The 18,841-nt window shown below is 42.5% G+C and overlaps 1 protein-coding gene across 6 annotated transcripts in view; it reads left to right on the plus strand.

Moving 5' to 3' along the window:
- The window catches only part of KIAA0319 (KIAA0319 ortholog), a 77,020-nt gene that overhangs the window by 23,860 nt on the left and 34,319 nt on the right, over positions 1–18,841 (plus strand). Inside the window, exons 2-8 of one of the 6 annotated variants that reach the window (XM_030881277.2) lie at positions 1,489–1,648; positions 6,967–7,709; positions 10,636–10,828; positions 14,479–14,577; positions 15,998–16,095; positions 16,980–17,067; positions 18,025–18,117. In XM_030881277.2, coding sequence (XP_030737137.2) covers positions 1,594–1,648; positions 6,967–7,709; positions 10,636–10,828; positions 14,479–14,577; positions 15,998–16,095; positions 16,980–17,067; positions 18,025–18,117 — 1,369 coding nt within the window. In that variant the 5' untranslated portion in view covers positions 1,489–1,593. Of the gene's footprint in view, positions 1–1,488; positions 1,649–6,893; positions 7,710–10,635; positions 10,829–14,478; positions 14,578–15,997; positions 16,096–16,979; positions 17,068–18,024; positions 18,118–18,841 lie in introns of all 6 variants that reach the window. The other 5 variants (XM_060307464.1, XM_060307463.1, XM_060307465.1 and 2 more) reach the window with 5 other exon arrangements.

Here is an 18,841-nt window from a genome sequence, read left to right on the forward strand (position 1 = left end):
CAGCCTTGAGCAAATCAGTGAACTTTTTTGAGCGTCAATTTCATCATCTTCGTACTATCGAAAGCGTAGATTATTATATTGCCTGGGTTGTTGTGAAGATCACATTGAAGAAAGTGCCAGGTGAAAATAAAATGCTAATATTACTCTAGTTCATTGACTCTAAGATGCTAATGATTGGAAGAGCCATCATTATTTTAAACACCTTGAAGGAAGAAAGAAACCCTGTCAGTTATACCATAGCACATCACTTTCTTATCCTGTAAACTATCTCTACACATTGAAAGAGATTTTTGGGGGTTGCTTTGGCAGATTTTTATCCTGAGTCTTTCTTGTGCATATATAAAAAGGAAATATAAGTGAATATACATTAAGGTATTTTTAAATTTCCTGACAATATTTGTCCATTCTGCTGAATCACTTATCAAAGCATTTAGTGAGGTCTGTGTTTTTTCTGCACAATTTTGCCTCTCTGTCGTCATGAGCATTGGGGATGCAGCATTTCTGAAAAGAGTGCTTCACATTGCCTTATTTCAAGCCTCTGACACCAGTTCTGCAGAGTCCACGTGTGTGTACAAGCAATGGCATTATCTTCTGCCCAGTGTTTGGCCAACTTAGGACATCCCAATTTCAGAGATGGTAAAGCATGAAAATATTTACATGTTAGAACTGATGAAATATAGTAGTATGATTGACTCTGTTTCATTCCCTCGGTTTGGCTTATAAAGGGAGAAAGCATGAGAAACCCTTTGCCCCTTCTTAGGAACTGTACTTGCTATTTGAACAAACTTCAGTGGATGGTTTGCCTGAGATATGGTTGTCAGGGTGGGGAAAATTTCCCCCTTCTGCTCTTGGTCCTTTTGCCTGGTCAAATAATTAAAATGACATAAGGCAGATTAACAAGAGAAAACCAAATTTAATTGCTTACATACAGGAAATCCACATAATGTGAGAGATTCCAGGTAAAATGAGAGTCAGTAAAATGAGGTATATATGTCATCCTGGACCAAGGAGAAGGGGGTAGGGGTCTGGGACTTCAAAGGGAAGGAAGGCAATTCACAGGAAGATGAAAAAGAGCACATGTTTGGTAAACAAATGTTTGCTGCATCATACAGAGACAGAAGAACACAGAGAGGAATTTTAACAAACAGACTTTGCTATGTTCCTCCCTGTCTACCACACCTAGTTCACATTATACTGTATTTATTTATGGTGAGAGGTCCCTTCCTGGAACAGGTCTTCTAACTAAATCCTTTTGGGCAGTTAGGGGGAAGGTCAAAGATTCTTCCTGAATCCTTTAGACCTTGACTGAAATAATCCACATGCCAAAGGGGCACATCTTGGCGTGTCCTGCCCTGAACCCCACTATGGCCCTGGGATGTAAACAAGACAGGCTTCCCATTGCCATGAATAAATAATAGAAGTAACTTTGTATGTTTCTGCGTTTACCTGTTTCTTCCTTCCTGTCTCTTTTCTGTTTTTCCTTTGAAGTTCTTGAGGCCGAATCTGGCTCCTAAGAAACATCAAAGGAAGCCTGCCCCAAAGACCCCCCAGGGCCATCTCTGAAGCCTGCTTTCACCCACCGTGTGAGTCAAAATGGCTCCCCCCACAGGTGCGCTCTCTTCATTGCTGCTGCTGGTGACCCTTACAGGTAGGAAACCGTTACCCTGGAGACACCACCAGACATCACACTTGGACTTCCTATCTTTGGCTTAAGTAACTCAGATCAACCTGAGGAGGTGAAGGTGCTGTGTGTTTGCTTTCCAATAGACTTATTTCATATATAAAAAGGCATATCTCGAGTTTCCCTGGTGGCGCAGCGGTTGAGAGTCCGCCTGCCAATGCAGCGGACGCCGGTTCGTGCCCCAGTCTGGGAAGATCCCACGTGCCGCAGAGCGGCTGAGCCCGTGAGCCATGGCCGCTGAGCCTGCGCGTCCGGAGTCTGTGCTCCGCAACGGGAGAGGCCACAACAGTGAGAGGCCCGCGTACCGCTAAAAAAAAAAAAAAAAAAGGCAGACCTCATGCATAAGTGGTTTCGGGAAACAGGCATTTAAATTTTTTATCATGACTATTTTGGGGGAAATAAAATCACATTTCATATATACCAGGAAAACTTCATGTATTTATTTAAAAGAATTGCATAGTAGATCTTTTTTGGAAAGCAAATGACAGACTTTTTTTTTATCGTAAATCTTTATTTTCATATAGTCTGTTTGCTTCTTGTTGACACACCATGGCGTAAAATCATTGGTGAGCATCAATTCTGATGCTTCATGCCCCAACTAGGCCAGCCAAGCCAGCTGAGCCCCTTTGAACTTACCAAAGATTGAGGATGGAGATATGGCCAGAGAAACTGGTTTTACATCCGGGGTTTGTCCAAGTATGGTAAAACCAGGCTGAGGCTTCCCTGAGAGTGACCCTGGTTAAAATGTGGTTTCCTGGACCCCATCCAGACCTACTGAATAGAACTTCTAGTGGGTGTGACGCAGGAGTCTGAAGCATCTAAATTTTTATAAGCACAGTTTTAGATCATACAAGGGCCACTTCAGGAAATACTACAATCGGGAAAGCCCTATCGTTTCCTGAAGTTTACTCTCCCCACGCCATCCGTCCGTCTTATTAAATTCACCACTGCTTAGTATGCAAGGCAAGATGTTCCTTTATTCCATACTCGGTGTACTCTTTACTCTGGAGAATGCTGTCGTTAATGTTTGAGCCCTCTTTTCTCTCTCTCTCTCTCTCAAATCCCCACTTTTTCACTGCTTTTCGTCTTTTTCTTATGAGGTGTTTTTCATTAATTCAAAGTTCCTGAGTTACTGAGCCCAAATAATGTGATTTAGGGTTTGTCTGTCTTTTCTCTCTATCCTCTTTACCTTTGATAAGATGCTAACCGATGATTTTATTGATCTGTCAACAATCATGGAGTGCCCACTGTGTTCATGGATTGGGCTGCCAACTTGTAGAGGGGACAAACATGTGAGTGTTTCCGGTCTCTTCAAGAACATTCTTGAGTGAGTCTAATAGATTCTAAAGTAATTATGGCAACTTGGCCCAAAGGGAGAATGGTTTAGTTGTTGCAAAACCCACCTTTTCAAACTTCTTTCTTTAGCGTTCAGATCTCTGCTTAAGGTATGTTATATCTAAACAGCCCATTCAGGTGATTTTTTGCAGAACAAAATGATGATCTGTCCCAGAGGTATGAGGTTGGCCAAAAAGTTCCTTTGGGTTTTAAGTAAAAATAAAAGACACATTTTTCATTTTCACCAAGAACTTTATTGAACAACGTATTCACCATTTTTTTTTTTTTTTTGGATTCACCATTTTGTTCCACTACCTTTTGCCATTTTTCAGGCAACTTCATAATTCCGTCTTCCCAAAACTTTTTATTTTTTTGAGCAAAGAACTGTTCCAGGTACCTTTTACAGTCTTCCAGGGAATTCAAATTTTTTCTGTTAAGAGAATTTTGTAAAGAATGAAGTAAATGGAAATCTGAAGTTGCAATGTCTGGTGAATATGGTGGATGAATCAGAACTTCCCAGGTAAGCTGTAACAGTTTCTTCCTGGTCATCCAAGAAACATGCGGTCTTGTGTTACCCTCATGGAAGATTATGCGTTTTCTGTTGACTAATTCCAGACTCTTTCATGGAGTGCTGCTTTCAATTGGTCTAATTGGGAGCAGTACTTGTTGGAATTAATCGTTTGGTTTTCCGGAAGGAGCTCATAATAGAGGACTCCCTTCCAATCCCACCATATACACAACATCACCTACTTTGGATGAAGACTGGCCTTTGGTGGGGTTGGCGGTGATTCATTTCTCTTGCCCCATGATCTCTTCTGTTCCACATTATTGTACAGCATCCACTTCTTATCGTCCGTCACAATTTGTTTTAAAAATGGAACGTTTTCATTACGTTTCAGTAGAGAATCACGTGCAGAAATACGGTCAAGAAGGTTTCTTTCACTTAACTTCTGTGGAACCCAAACATCAAAGCAATGATCATAACCAAGCGGGTACAAATGATTTTCAACACTTGATTTGGATATTTTGAGTATGTCGGCTATGTCCCGTGTGATATAACATTGATTGTTCTCAATTAATGTCTTAATTTGATTCCTATCAACTTCAACTGGTCTACTGGACCACGGAGCCTTGTTCAGTGAGAAATCTCCAGCACGGAACTTCGCAAACCACTTTTGACATGCTCGATCAGTCACAGCACCTTCTCCATACACTGCACCAATCTTCTTTTGTGTTTCAGTTGCATTTTTACCTTTCTTGAAATAATAAAGCATAATATGCCGAAAACGTTGCTTTTTTCTTCCATCTTCAATATTAAAATGGCTACACAGAAATTCACCAATTTTGATAAGGTTTTTTAAAATGCACGCTGATATGACAGCTGTCACAACTGAATCTAACAAAATTGTTTCCAATGAAGTTAAAGACAACTAAGTGCTACTACAGCCATCTTATGGCAAAAAACCAAACGAACTTTTTGGCCAACCCAATAAATGGCGATCTCCACCTTCAACCTGATGGAAAACTGCTTTAAGCTTTGTGTTGAAGGTTCCTGCCATGCTTCTTACCCACGTGTAACAATTTGCTTATTCCAGGATCACAGCCTTTTCCCTGTATAATGGTTTCTGTGACACAGTTTTATAAATTGGCTTTTAAGCTTCTGGTGGCCAGAGCCAGAAATGAAACATGATAGTTCTTATGAATCATATTGCCCAAAAGGAGAGGACCCAACAGTTGTTCAAGGGAAATAAAATATATCCTACCATTTGTGTTTGAAAGAAATTTCTAGTTTGAGTCTTCATTTAAAGGCCCCTTCATTTAAAGGAATGTAGTGATATCTTTACAAATAAGGACACTATTTTTGAGAGTAGAACTGGAAGTTGGAGATTACCTGCCTATTTTATACGCTTCATCGTCTCTTGACCTTAATTAGAAATGCTATTTTGTTATGTTCAGCAGAATTATTTTTTTTTCCTCCTCTCCATATCTGAGACTAAGCTTTTCTTTAGAAAATAGAAGGCTAAAACTATTAAGGTGATTTTTTTAAAAAGTAGATTTGGGGCTTCCCTGGTGGCGCAGTGGTTGAGAATCTGCCTGCTAATGCAGGGGACACGGGTTCGAGCCCTGGTCCGGGAAGATCCCACATGCCACGGAGCAACTAGGCCCGTGAGCCACAACTACTGAGCCTGCGCATCTGGAGCCTGTGCTCCGCAACAAGAGAGGCCGCGATAGTGAGAGGCCCGCGCACCGCAATGAAGAGTGACCCCTGCTTGCCACAACTAGAGAAAGCCCTCGCACAGAAACGAAGACCCAACACAGCAAAAATAAATTAATTAATTAATAAACTCCTACCCCCAATATCTTCTTAAAAAAAAAAAAAGTAGATTTGGTTTGAGAAAATGTCATTTCAATTGAATTAAAGTGGTTTGTTGCTAGCTTATTCATTGGGAAAGATGTATATTTATTATATCTAATTCTTATTGAATTGGACCAATTAGACTTTCCTGTAGAGCCAGTGTTAGTCATTGAATGATTCTGAAAAATTTATAACAATGATGATATGTATACAGGTAAAAAAAATAAGATGATTCTTATACTGTATTTAACCATTTCTCTTACCTCCAGTTAGAAGTGATCTCTGACTGTCATTATGAAAAATGTAACAGTTATTAAGAGAATGATCAGTGATGAGCCCTCACTAGAAAAGAGATCCTTTGCTGTTCTGAGTTCTGCAGCAGAACAGTGCTCATCAAACTATATGTGCTGAGGGACCAATTCGTTTTTATTTCCAATCTACCACCGACAGATTCTTTGGTAGAAAAATCAACACACAATTTCTACTGAAAGAAAAATGCACAGGGTATGAGTTGTGGGTTTCAGTTTTATTCAGGGACCTTCCTGAAGACTATACCCCAGGAAACAGTCTCTCGGTAGCTCTAAGGGAACTGTTCTGAAGAGACAGGAGGAGAAGCCCATATATATATGATTTGGGGCTAGAGAATTTGTGCAGTCAAGCACACATTTTAGTAAACGATTACTGCTAGTCACAAGGAACAGATATCTCAGCTGATGATTTTAGTGCTTTTCTATGTAAGGGAAGATACAAGAATCTGGGCTCATTAAAATTCTTCCTAAGATATGCATCTAAGTATCTACGGGGCCTGTTTGTCCAAAGCACAGAGCGCCTTATCCTGTTTCTCATCCTGAATTCATTTCTGGGTGCACTGTCAGTGACTGCAGTGGGTAACGACTTTATCCTTGTAGAACTGGGTGGTGGGCAGCATTCTTTGTTTTACAAAATAAACAAAAAAGCAGGAAAGTGATTTTTGTCCTTGGAAGTCAGGGAATGACAAATTGCTGCAGAGCTTTCTAAAAGCCCCAGTTGCCCTTATTCTTTATGGACTGGTCACAGTGTTTGTGGCCTGCAGGTCACACTTACGTAGCACCGCTCTCCTGCCTGCTGTATTTGCCAACTGGCACCGTTTGTAGTTCATGGTTTAGAATGTGCTTAAAACTAGTTGTTATAGACCTGTATTTAGGACAAGTTTTTCTCTCCTTTGATATGTCATCAGAATTGATCTATCAGAATAACCTGAGATGTTTAAAAATTCAATTAACATCATGACATTGTTCCTAAAGCAAACCTTTATAGCTGGGTTTTGGGTGAGGAGCAAAATATTGTAGTGTAAAAGCAAATACGCACGTAGAAAAGAACGCCTGTCTTCGCTGAGTGACATCATATAAAGAGAGAGGATGGACGGTTAGATGGACAGGTGGGAGAATCTATGGATGGATGGATGGGGGTGAAAGGATGGGAGGACAGATGTACGGATGGGGCTGTTGATGGATGGGCTCTAAAGCCGTGGACTTTCTATAGGAGATGCTGGTGGTTTATTTGCTTGCCAGAAGTGATATGCCTCGCTTCCTTATTGGAGACCGCGTGTTTGTAGGTTGTGCCTGTACGCAGTGCAGTGAGGGGAGGACGTATTCCAATGCCATCATTTCTCCTAACTTGGAAACTAGCAAAATCATGCCAGTGCCTCAAACCACGCCCGTGGCAGACTGCACATCTGCCTGCTGTGACCTGTACAGCTGTGACCTGGCCTGGTGGTTTGAGGGCCGCTGCTACCTGGTGAGCTGCCCTCACGAGGAGAACTGCGAGCCCAGAAAGATGGGTGCCATCAGGTCTTACCTGACCTTTGTGCTCAGGCCCGCCCAGAGGCCCGCACAGCTGCTGGACTCCGGGGAGCTGATGCTGAACAGGGGTTCCCCGTCAGGAATCTGGGGGGACTCACCTGAGGATATCAGAAAGGACTTGGCCTTCCTGGGCAAAGATCGGGGCCTGGAGGAGATGTCTGAGTACTCACATGGGGAGCTGGAGCAGAGCCTCTTCCGGCCCATTGGCAAGCAGGAGCCCCGAGGGAGCTCCGGGTACACGGATTGGGGCTTGCCGGCCCGTGGCAAGGGAGGTTCCAACTCCTCTGCTGGAGGCAGCCCAGCAACATCGGCGGAGAAGCAGCAGGAGGGCCCAGAGCACCGTGAGCTGAACGAGTCGGCGTGGACCCCGGCCCCGAAACCCTCCCCGGGGGGAAGGTTTTTGCTTCCCTTGGTCACTACTCCACCTTCCGGAAAGGAACTGGAGAAAGAGACTTTTCAGCTCCAGGAGCAATCCAGCAACAGCTCTGGAAAAGAGGTGGGTGTGGCTGGCGTGTGTAGGAGAGGGTGGGAGGGGCTGAGTTCACTTTCAGAGCCCGGCCCCCATTAGGACACACGTCGCGCGAAGCTTCCTTTTGGGGGCACCTATTAAGGTATCGTCTAAAAAATGACTCTCAGAACCTTCCAAACAAAACATCCTCTTCCTCTGTTGTGCACTCATGACCAGACTGTTTAAAAGAGCAAATATTTCTTCTGCCTTCACAAGTCAGCCGCCTAATGATGATTTAGCGCTTCTCCTTAGAGATGCCTCTACCGGTATCTCAGATGAATGAGGTTTTATAGAAGTTTCTGGAGCCAGCTCATATACACAGCGAGTGTAGCCAGAGGCTTTGCAAATCTCTCGTGGTAGGCTTTGTAGGAGCAGAAAAAAATTTTCTCCTTTCCAAGTGTTTTGGTTGGGGTAATAATTAAATTGACGTAAGATAGATTAACAGGAGAAAAACAAATTTACTTTGGTAAATTTGGAGACCCCATAAATATATGAGAGGTGACCAAAGCAGGAAGGCTTTGTATCTTTTAAACAAAGAAACAATCAGTCTGTGAAGAATTGACAAGCCAAAGAGGATTAGGCTTGGGGTAATAAATTGGTGACAAAGTATCTGTTAAAGATAACTGTCTGAAGCATATTAACATTTTTAAGAGTTTGAGCAAAAATGCATTCAAATCAGTCAGCATCCAGTAGAGCAGGTATAAAGGAGCTCCGAGGAGCTGTACAAAATGAAAAACTTTTTTAGGCAGGAGTGGAAACAAGGAATATAAGGCAAAAAAGTGGGTTGGTTATTACAAGGTTACTTTCTTTTAAGGGGTAGTAGGGGTTTATCAAGCAGATTACCTCAAAATTATTCCTGATTGACTGGTTTAAGATTCCATTTTTGGGAGAGCTGAAACTGTAATTAAGTCTTGGTTTGGGGGCCTAACATAAAGGACTCTATTTGGGGCCTGTTGCTTTAACACGAGGTTTGTTTCTACAGCCTTCTCAGCCCTAAATTTCCCCTCTATGGTGATAAGGATACCTTCTATCCTCCTGGTACGGTGTTTTATTTTCCACGAAAGTACATATTTTCCCCTATAGCCAATTAAATTTTTTTGAGCTGCATTAAGTTGTAGATAATCCTTGAAAAGAAGGGTACCTTTTGCCTGGGAGATTTGTCTCTTGCTTTCAGGGGGGACAAAGGAGGGTCAGAGTGTTCTTCTTGCACTGGCTGTTTCTCAAGTACCTTTCATTCAGAATAATCAGCGTGCCAAAGTGCTATATTTTAGAGTGACATTCTGACCCGCTACAGTTTCTTCAAGACCCAACAGGTTCTGAGGTTGCTTGAAACTCACCAGTGAAGAATCAGTTGGATAGGAGGAACAAGATACTAAGGAGAGAACATAAGCTGTACAGAACTTTCCATGAAAAACACAGGTGAAAAGAATGGGAACCTTTGGGAGAGCAGACATACCCAAAACAGAGGGAAGGTTCAAGTGCTAACAGCAGAAGGTCAGGGAGATAGAGAAGGAGGCTGCACTGTGGGGAGAGTAGTTGGGAGCTCAGAGACTGCTCATTTGGGAAATACCAGGACAAGGTGAGGATATAGTGAGTGTGTCGATCAGGAGAAGCCGAATGCAGTTGGCAGTAAAGTGACAAAAGGACAGGTCATGGGAGAATTTAGTGTATTTCAAGATACAAGAGAGCAAATCAGAATGTAAAGGGACATAAACCAATTAAGATTTTTTTTTAAAAAAGGAAAATATTATTTAAGATATCAGTGCTTAGGTTAGAATAAGTGAGGAAAGCTGGATTGAATTGACTACACATTATAATCTCAACCATTAAAACTTGCTAAACATTCTTTTAAGCTGTGAGATTATCAGCTTTTTTCCTGCTTTGATGTATTTTTCGTTTCAAAGTTTTCATATTTTTCTGTCCTTGTACTTATCTTAAACATTCTGAAGACTTTCAATTAAAAAATAAAGTCTCAGGGCTTCCCTGGTGGCGCAGTGGTTGAGAGTCCGCCTGCCGATGCAGGGGACACGGGTTCGTGCCCCGGTCCGGGAAGATCCCACATGCCGCGGAGCGGCTGGGCCCGTGAGCCGTGGCCGCTGAGCCTGCGCGTCTGGAGCCTGTGCTCCGCAACGGGAGAGGCCACAATAGTGAGGCCCGCGTAACGCAAAAAAAATAAAAATAAAAATAAAGTCTCAAAGATTAACGGTGTTCTTTTCCCCCATCCCTGAGTATTAACACATTTTACCTTCTTTTATGTGGCTAAGTGAACTGCAAAAAAGAGTAGCTGTGTTTTCAGTAAATACCAACGCCCCCCTCTAGTTAACATTTGAGTTACAGCTTTGCTTCCTGTGGATCTCACACTCAGCTGCCCCTTTGGGTCTCCTATCTTCTTCGCCTGAGTTTTACTTATCTGGCTCCATACAGGCACTGGCAGTTGGAGCTCAGAAGAGCATTTTATTATCATGGTGTGAGATTTTCCCCCCAGCGCATAATATTTAATTTAAAACTTTAAGTTGGATAACCCTATAACCATAATCTTAAATTATGAATTATATACAGTGGATGATATGAATAGAGATCATTTACTTTAGAAACCTGTTCATTGTTGAATTATCTGATTGTCTTCAATTATTGCTACTCTAAGTATTTTCTCTCTTTTTATCTTGAATGTTTTCTGTATGTGTATGTTTGCCTATAATAATTCTCCAACCCAGAGTTGCCTTACATTTTTAGCAGGTAGCAGAGAATATTTAAAAGAGATGGTCTAGAGTTCCAGTGGTTTGCAATGTTAGACATGGTATTTCAAATGCTACTGAGTCTAATTTTTGAAAAAGTCAATGACATGGTGTTGTCTTGAAGAGTTCAACCTTTGTTTTTCCCCCATAACAACTTATGCTTGTAATTGATCTCCTAGGTCCTAATGCCTTCCCATAATCCTTCTCCAACCAGCCTGGAGTTCAGCCCAGCCACCATGGAGAAAAGCCCAGCTCTCACAGTCACCCCACGGAGCACAGAGCATAGCATTTCAACCCTTCCCGCTAGCACCCTCCCCACTGAGTCTGCCCCATCTCAGCAACCTGTATCTGCTCCTACTGCCCCCAGGACAGGTAATTTAAAAAATACAACTGGAAGAAATGTACTGAAGACACGCTGTAGAATATAGTAATGACAACTTCGAAAGTTTACTCATTCCCTCCGGGCACGTTTTTGAGCATTTATCGTGTGCCAGAAATGATGCTAGGCACTGGGAATAAAAAGATGAATAGATATTGTCTTTTCCCTCCTTGACTCTATAGTCTAGAGGATGACAGACAAATAGATGGTTTGATACAATACAGTAAGTGCTTTGAGAGGCTGCTATGGGAGCAGAAAAGGAGCAGCCCGGCTGACGGGCTCAGAGAGGCCACAGAAGCCTTTCCAGAGGTGGTAATGCTAGGATAGAGGAGCCAGCAAAAATGGAGTCAGCATGCTGTTCAGGTTCAGGGAGCGACATGTGTAATAACAATAATGGTAATTACATTTACTGAGCACTTACCCAGGGCCAGGCACCACGCTCGGCATTTCCTGCCCATCCTCTCATTCACTGCCTGTGCCAGGGAACAGAGGGACAAGAGCTCAAGGGGCATTTTGGGAAGAGCTCTAAGGGGTTCAGTATGACTGACACTGATCATGTAAATGGAGTGGAAATGGCAAGGTCTGAGTCTAGAGTATTTTGAAGGATCCTGTGTTCTGTGCTAAGGAATTTGTGCTTTATTGGATGAGTAGAGAGAATCCCTGAATGATTTGAAGCAGGAAAGTGAAATGATCAGACTGGTATCAAGAAAATAGTATGGGGTTGACCTGAGGCAAGAGGATCCATTAAAAAAACTGTAGTGAGTGGTTGCAGGGATGGAGGGAAGGAACCAGATTCAAGTGATATTAGAAGGGCAGAATCATTAGAACTTGGTAAGTGGATGAAGGTCATGATGAAGGTAAAAGGACTCTAAGATATATGAACACATGGAACTGAAAATTAGATGAGTGGTTGGGCTGAAGATAAAGGACTAGGTGTCTTCGATGTAGAGGTGATAGTTGAAGGCCCTCCAGGGAGAGCCACGGGGTGGGCTGGGGAGAGGCCTGAGGGGTGGAACTTTGGAGCCATCATTGTATTAGGAGCTGGGACAGCAGAAGGAGCCTATAGAGCTGACTGAGTGGCTGTGACAGAGAGGTAGAGAAAGAGGAGAGCGTGGACTGAGAGAAGGAGAGAGGAGAGGTTTCCACGTTGGAAGAAGTGACGAAGGGGCTGGGTGTTACAGGAGGACTGAAAAGCTCCCATTGGATTTAATACTAAAGAAGTTACTAGAAACTTTTGTCATGTTTCCTGAGCCTTTCTGTGGGTAATGTACTTTGAGGGTTACCCTCTCTTCTTTGGTTATTTACTTTGATCCTGAGTTTCAGTAGAGAGAAGGATAATGGTGGAAGAGCTGTACAGTATATGGAAAAGGAAACTGGCCTGGGAATTAGCATCCTTGAGTTCTAGTAGCACCTGTTGCATAGAGTGGTTAGAGGATGAAATGAATTGATAATCTTCAAGACCTTGGAACAGAGCCTATCAGAGTTCAATCCCGTAGATAAGTGGCTGTTGACATAAATACAGTTTAAATTAGTTAGATATTGGTGGGTCTATTGCTAATGACCCACATAGCCTCAAGCAACTTATGTTGCCTCTCCAGGGCTCAGTTTCTTTATCTGGCAAATGATGGGTTTGGACCAATATCCCTTTTAGGTCCACAATGGCTGATTTCTCTTGAAAAGAGTCAGTGAAAGTGACAGGGAAGAAGAGCCAGAATAAGCAGCTCATGCAGCTTAATAACAAAAGAACAAACAACCCAATCCAAAAATGGGCAGAAGACCTAAATAGACATTTCTCCAAAGAAGATATACAGAGTGCCAACAAACACATGAAAGAATGCTCAACATCACTAATCATTAGAGAAATGCAAATCAAAACTACAATGAGATATCATCTCACACCAGTCAGAATGGCCATCATCAAAAAATCTAGAAACAATAAATGCTGGAGAGGGTGTGGAGAAAAGGGAACCCTCTTACACTGTTGGTGGGAATGTAAATTGATACAGCCACTGTGGAGAACAGTATGGAGGTTCCTTAAAAAGCTACAAATAGAACTACCATATGACCCAGCAATCCCACTACTGGGCATATACCCTGAGAAAACCATAATTCAAAAAGAGTCATGTACCAAAATGTTCATTGCAGCTCTATTTACAATAGCCCAGAGATGGAAACAACCTAAGTGTCCATCATCGGATGAATGGATAAAGAAGATGTGGCACATATATACAATGGAATATTACTCAGCCATAAAAAGAGACGAAATTGAGCTATTTGTAATGAGGTGGATAGACCTAGAGTCTGTCATACAGAGTGAAGTAAGTCAGAAAGAGAGAGACAAATACCGTATGCTAACACATATATATGGAATTTAAGAAAAAAAAAATGTCATGAAAAACCTAGGGGTGAAACAGGAATAAAGACACAGACTTACTAGAGAATGGACTTGAGGCTATGGGGAGGGGGAAGGGTAAACGGTGACAAAGCAATAAAGAGGCATGGACATGTATACACTACCAAACGTAAGGTAGATAGCTAGTGGGAAGCAGCCGCATAGCACAGGGAGATCAGCTCGGTGCTGTGTGACCGCCTGGAGGGGTGGGATAGGGAGGGTGGGAGGGAGGGTGACGCAAGCGGGAAGAGATATGGGAACATATGTATATATATAACTGATTCATTTTGTTGTGAAGCTGAAACTAACATACCATTGTAAAGCAATTATGCTCCAATAAAGATGTTTAAAAAAAAAAAAAAAAAAAGAAGAGCCAGAGACGGCAGCGAAGCCTCTGCAGCTGGTCTAGGAAGGCACTCGAGGGACTGAGTACAGACTGAGAGAAGTAGATTTAAACGAGCCACATCTCCATCTAACATCTCCAAGCAGCTAGGACCTCTAGAGAGCACTCAGTTTTTCTTTAAATCTTTGCTTCTCTCTATGTGATATCTTGACGATCTCAATTGTATTTTACAAAGGGAGACTAATGTCCAGTTGAGTCAAGCCAATTGAACGTATCAGTATAATCCTGGTTACGGAGCAAGGAAACAAGCCTTGTTCTGAATGCTGACTTAGTGACTAAGTGCTTCTGATGAGAGTGGATGTGCTTTTTGCTGCTTGAGTTAAAATAGCCTTTTTATATTGAGGTTGACAGGCTTTTCTCTTGGAAAGTTTCCAAGACCAAGACCGTTGCAGTAATTCATGGGGTTCCTATCAGAACTGAGTGGCGTGTGATTAATGCTACAGAAACACTTATGATTACACTCCATCTTTTTAAGACTAAAAATAGCACATACCAGGGGGTCAAGCAAAGCTGGAAGCAAGAGAGAAAATAGACCCAGTCCGCAGTACACTACCTGTTTTCGCGCAACTCTTGTCACCGACACCTTGCTCGGTCGATCTGAAGCGTTTTCTCCACAGTGCCTACTCACGTTGACAGTTTTAAATTTATGAAATCTACCCTGCAACATAATATAGGGCACAGTTCAGTTACTAGCCAGAGGGAAAAAAGTATCTTAGATAAAATCACAAGAAGAACTATTACAAAAATATGGGTTATCTTATGGATACTAAAAACAAATTTATCATAGGGCAGTAATTTAACATCATTGAAGTATATGATGAAATGTACTATCTCTAATTAACTTTTAGTGAAAGAACTCACGGTGTCTGCTGGTGATAACCTAATAATAACTTTGCCGGAAAATGAAGTTGAACTGAAGGCGTCTGTTGTGCCAGCGCCACCTGCAGGTGAGAGTTTGACTTTCCTCTGGGACCCGTAGGGGCCCATTAGCTGGTGTGTCCTTAAGGTGTCTTTACTGGTTATTTACAACTTTGATTCATTTTCACAACATAGTGAATGTCACTCTCGAGTGGATGACAAGGCTTTGATGATCATAAGCTTTAAAGTTTATTTAAATAGTTTAAAATGGAGTGAGAGGATAGGAATTAAATACAGAACATTTCCTTTAATTGGTCAGGATAAGAAGTCATACATTTCTGATGATGCAAAGCAGAGTGATATCTTAGAACAGGAGAGGTTTCCATATACCAGCTTTTGACTTGTAATAACCCACAGAGCCTGGGAAAGTTCCACTGTCAGGTGAGGGATGTAGCACGTGCACAAAGGTTGTTTGCAGATATTGTAGTGGCAACACGTCTCTCAGGTTCTCAGGATCCTCACACCAGTTGTTCAAAAAATGTTTAAAATACTTTCTTCTGCTGATCCAGCACTCTGCTCTTCAGCAAACATTTGACCTATTCCTGTGACCTGTCAAATGCATTCTTTCTTAAAAGTATATTCATTTTTAAGGTGTTTGAATATTTCTCATTCAGGTTAGTTCCTTTATTCATTTTTCCCTATCACACATGGATCAAAATTTAAGCATAGATGTTAATATTTGGCATTTGTCATTTACTCCTTTCAGCTGAGGTAACTCGTGCTTTAACTGTTACTAGAATCACAAGGTGGAAGACAGCTTCATCTTAATATAAAGATATTTAATCTGTTCTTAGGCCTTATATAAACCCCTACGACAGATGGAATGAATTTAAATCTCCTTGCCTTTTATTAAAAGGAGAAAAGTACAGTGGATTATACTATGTTAAAATTTATATGTATAGTCAGGTGTAGTAGTCTGGAAGGAAAGTCATCAAATGCTAACAATGAAATTAGGGCCATTTTTTTAAAACTTTCTATATTTTCTAAATTTTTATAAGTTGTATGTTCTTATAATAATAAAGAAATTTTACATTAAAAAAATAGAGAGGGCTTCCCTGGTGGCTCAGTGGTTGGGAGTCCGCCTGCCGATGCAGGGGACATGGGTTTGAGCCCTGGTCCGGGAGGATCCCACGTGCCGCAGAGCGGCTGGGCCTGTGAGCCATGGCCGCTGAGCCTGCACGTCCGGAGCTTGTGCTCCGTGGCAGGGGAGGCCGCAGCAGTGAGAGGCCCGCGTACCGCAAAAAAATATATATATAATTAAAAAAATAAAAATAATAAAAAAATAAAAAGATATAGATACCTTACTGTTCCTTACCTGAATGATAGTTGAGTGCAATCTATCTAAATTAATTTCTGCTAGTAGATTGAAGACTGTCATTTTCCTCCCTCTGCCCAGATTACAGTGACTTCTAAGAGTTTATAACTACTCATATTTTTCTTTGCTCTCAGAAACAACCTACAACTATGAATGGAGTTTAATAAGCCACCCTGAATACTACCAAGGTGAAATAAAACAAAGACACACGCAAACTCTTAATGTCTCTCAGGTAAGTAACTGGTAACCGGTAGTAACTGACAGCATACCTTAGAATTCAGGTAACACCTGCTTAGCTGTTGAATCTAGAAGTCTCTCTTACGATTAAGATTAAAAGAAGAATATAAATGAATCAGGTTTCAAGCATGTAGGTAGACAGGTAGATTTAAGTAAAGGGGCTTGCGGGACCTTTTCTTTATTTGACTTACTGGGCATATCAGCCCAGGGAAGAGAGGCTGGCCCAGGCTGCTACGGGTCTCTGTAGTGAGGTTAAAGCCTGTGTTCCAACTCTTGATCCCTTTGCAGTGTTAGAGACATTCTGGTCATCTCTGATTCTTAGTCAGGCACATTTCTAGGATTGCCAAAAATTCCATTCCGGTTCACATATGGTTTGACTACCAAATATTGCTCCAAGATATAAGCCCTCCCAAGAAGAAATGTTCCCTCTTCTTGGCCCATAGATGATTATGTTCTCTTCATTTCTGATACTGCACAGCTACTGATGCAACATGAGTTAGCATCACCCCCATGCCGCTGAGCACTGTTTCTCGAAGTCTGGTACCCAGAGCATTGACAGCTGACCCACTAGTGCTACTTGGTAAAAATGCAAGATTCCCATACACTCAAGTTTGAGAACTGCCACCCTCGGTTGGTCCGTGTCACATATACCTGTGTAAGCCCTGTGAACATCTGTAACTAAGCTGAAGGCCTTCCTGGGTGATCTTCAGTGTTCCAGCATATAGGCTTCAGACATGTGGCAGTGTGTCCACAGGTCCCGAGCCCCTTCTCTATGCTGATTCCAGGAGAACGGCTTCTGGAATATTTAAGGATTTTCTAGGCAGTGGACCCATCCTGTTGTTTGCATGTTTATCAGTATAACTTTTCTTCATCTTGCAGTTGTCAGTAGGAATTTATTCCTTCAAAGTAGCAGTTTCCAGTGAAAATGCCTTTGGAGAGGGATTTGTAAATGTCACCGTTAAGCCAGGTAAGCCTGTGTAAGAGGACAGCCTCCTGTTTATCTCAATTTCTGGTGCCTGAATAACACGGTAATATATTTTTTTAGTTTTACATTAGGCTCCATTGTAGAGAGAACATGCAAAGATTATACGTTTTTTTCCTTCTTTCTGTATAATTCTTAGTACTTGCTTGACACCGCTGTGTAAGGTTGCAAGGTTATTGCTTGCTGTTCTTAGGTGTGGCAATAACCTCCTCCGTCTGACATTTGCTGTGTTCACCCTTCTACCTCCATTCCCCGTGACTCAGCTTGTCCTTAGGTGAAGGGAGCAACTCAGGGGTCAAGGGAAATGTATGCCATGGGCTTTCAAGCCCCCTGGTCCTTTCAGGCCACCACTAGTCCATAGGTCAGTGCACTGGTGTGAATTAGAAATAGTGGCCCTTTGTCTGGGCGGGCACAGCCCTGGCTCAGTGCATGGAGCATGGGCCTTGAGCCTCTGCCACCCCGTCCTCTGGGCACAAGGGATGTGGGCCAGCTCAGTGCCAACCTCACCTCCAGCCTCTTCCCCAGGGACTGACAGCTCCCCATTTTGCACATTCTGCCTGGTTATTCTTAGAGCTAAACGTGGTTGGCGGGGGCGGGGCCGGGGGGCGGGGCTTCAAAGAGTCAAGAGCCAGCTAATCGTAGGAGCTGGAACACTACTCCATTGCTCCTCTCTTGCAGTTGCTGCTCGGGTTCTGTGACCAACCCCTTGCTTGTTATTACATGTGTTCATTGAGCCTGGGCTTTCATACAAAAATCTAAACCTGCAGACGTGCTCCTAAAGTGTATAGGGGGGTTCCAGAACATTACAAGTACTTTCCATAGTTGAGGCCTGCAGGATAAACACCTTCCGGACAGGATATTTATAACCAGTTTTTGAAAATCAGATGGTTTATTTGGGTGGTGACAACTTGGGCTCAGCCCGTGTCCTTTTTTCTGTCACAGCCAGAAGAGTCAACCTGCCTCCCGTGGCAGTTGTTTCTCCCGAGAGACAGGAGCTCACTCTGCCTCTGACGTCGGCCCTCATCGATGGCAGCCGTGGGTATCCAGCCATACTTCAGGGGGTTTTGCCCTCTGCACTATGAGACGTATAGAGATATTGAGGCTGTGAGGACTTATGGGCTAACTCACCAATAGATGAGCATCGATCTGTATCTTCAAGTCCTTCAGCTCCTTTAGCACAACTTCTCTGTCTTAGGCTGAATTTCCCTTCAGTTATGTCTCATTTGTCTATGAAAAAATTCTTTAGGGTCTAGCTATTTGATCGGAATTAAAGCAGTTATTAAAGAATCTCCTTTCGATGTAGTATATGTGATGAGCAGTTGGAAATCACTTTTTTAAAAAAATTATTATTTATTTTATCTATTTTTTTTGGCTGCGTTGGGTCTTTGTTGCTGCGCACAGGCTTTCTCTAGTTGCGGCGAGCGGGGGCTACTCTTTGTTGCAGTGCACAGGCTTCTCATTGTGGTGGCTTCTCTTGTTGTGGAGCCCGGGCTCCAGGCACGCAGCCTTCAGTAGTTGTGGCACGAGGGCTCAGTAGTTGTGGCTCACGGCCTTAGTTGCTCTGAGGCATGTGGGATCTTCCTGGACCATGTCCCCTGCACTGGCAGGTGGATTCTTAACCACTGCACCACCAGGAAAGTCCCTAAAGCCTGTTTTAAATGAAAATATTTACATGAGAAAATACATTACATTTTGATTCCTCTAATTCAGTGCGATTTAGTTACAGGAAACTGTTCAGGATTATTAATCTGTTGCATGA

This window comes from Globicephala melas, chromosome 11 (genome assembly GCF_963455315.2).
Source record: "Globicephala melas chromosome 11, mGloMel1.2, whole genome shotgun sequence".
NCBI lineage: Eukaryota > Metazoa > Chordata > Mammalia > Artiodactyla > Delphinidae > Globicephala > Globicephala melas.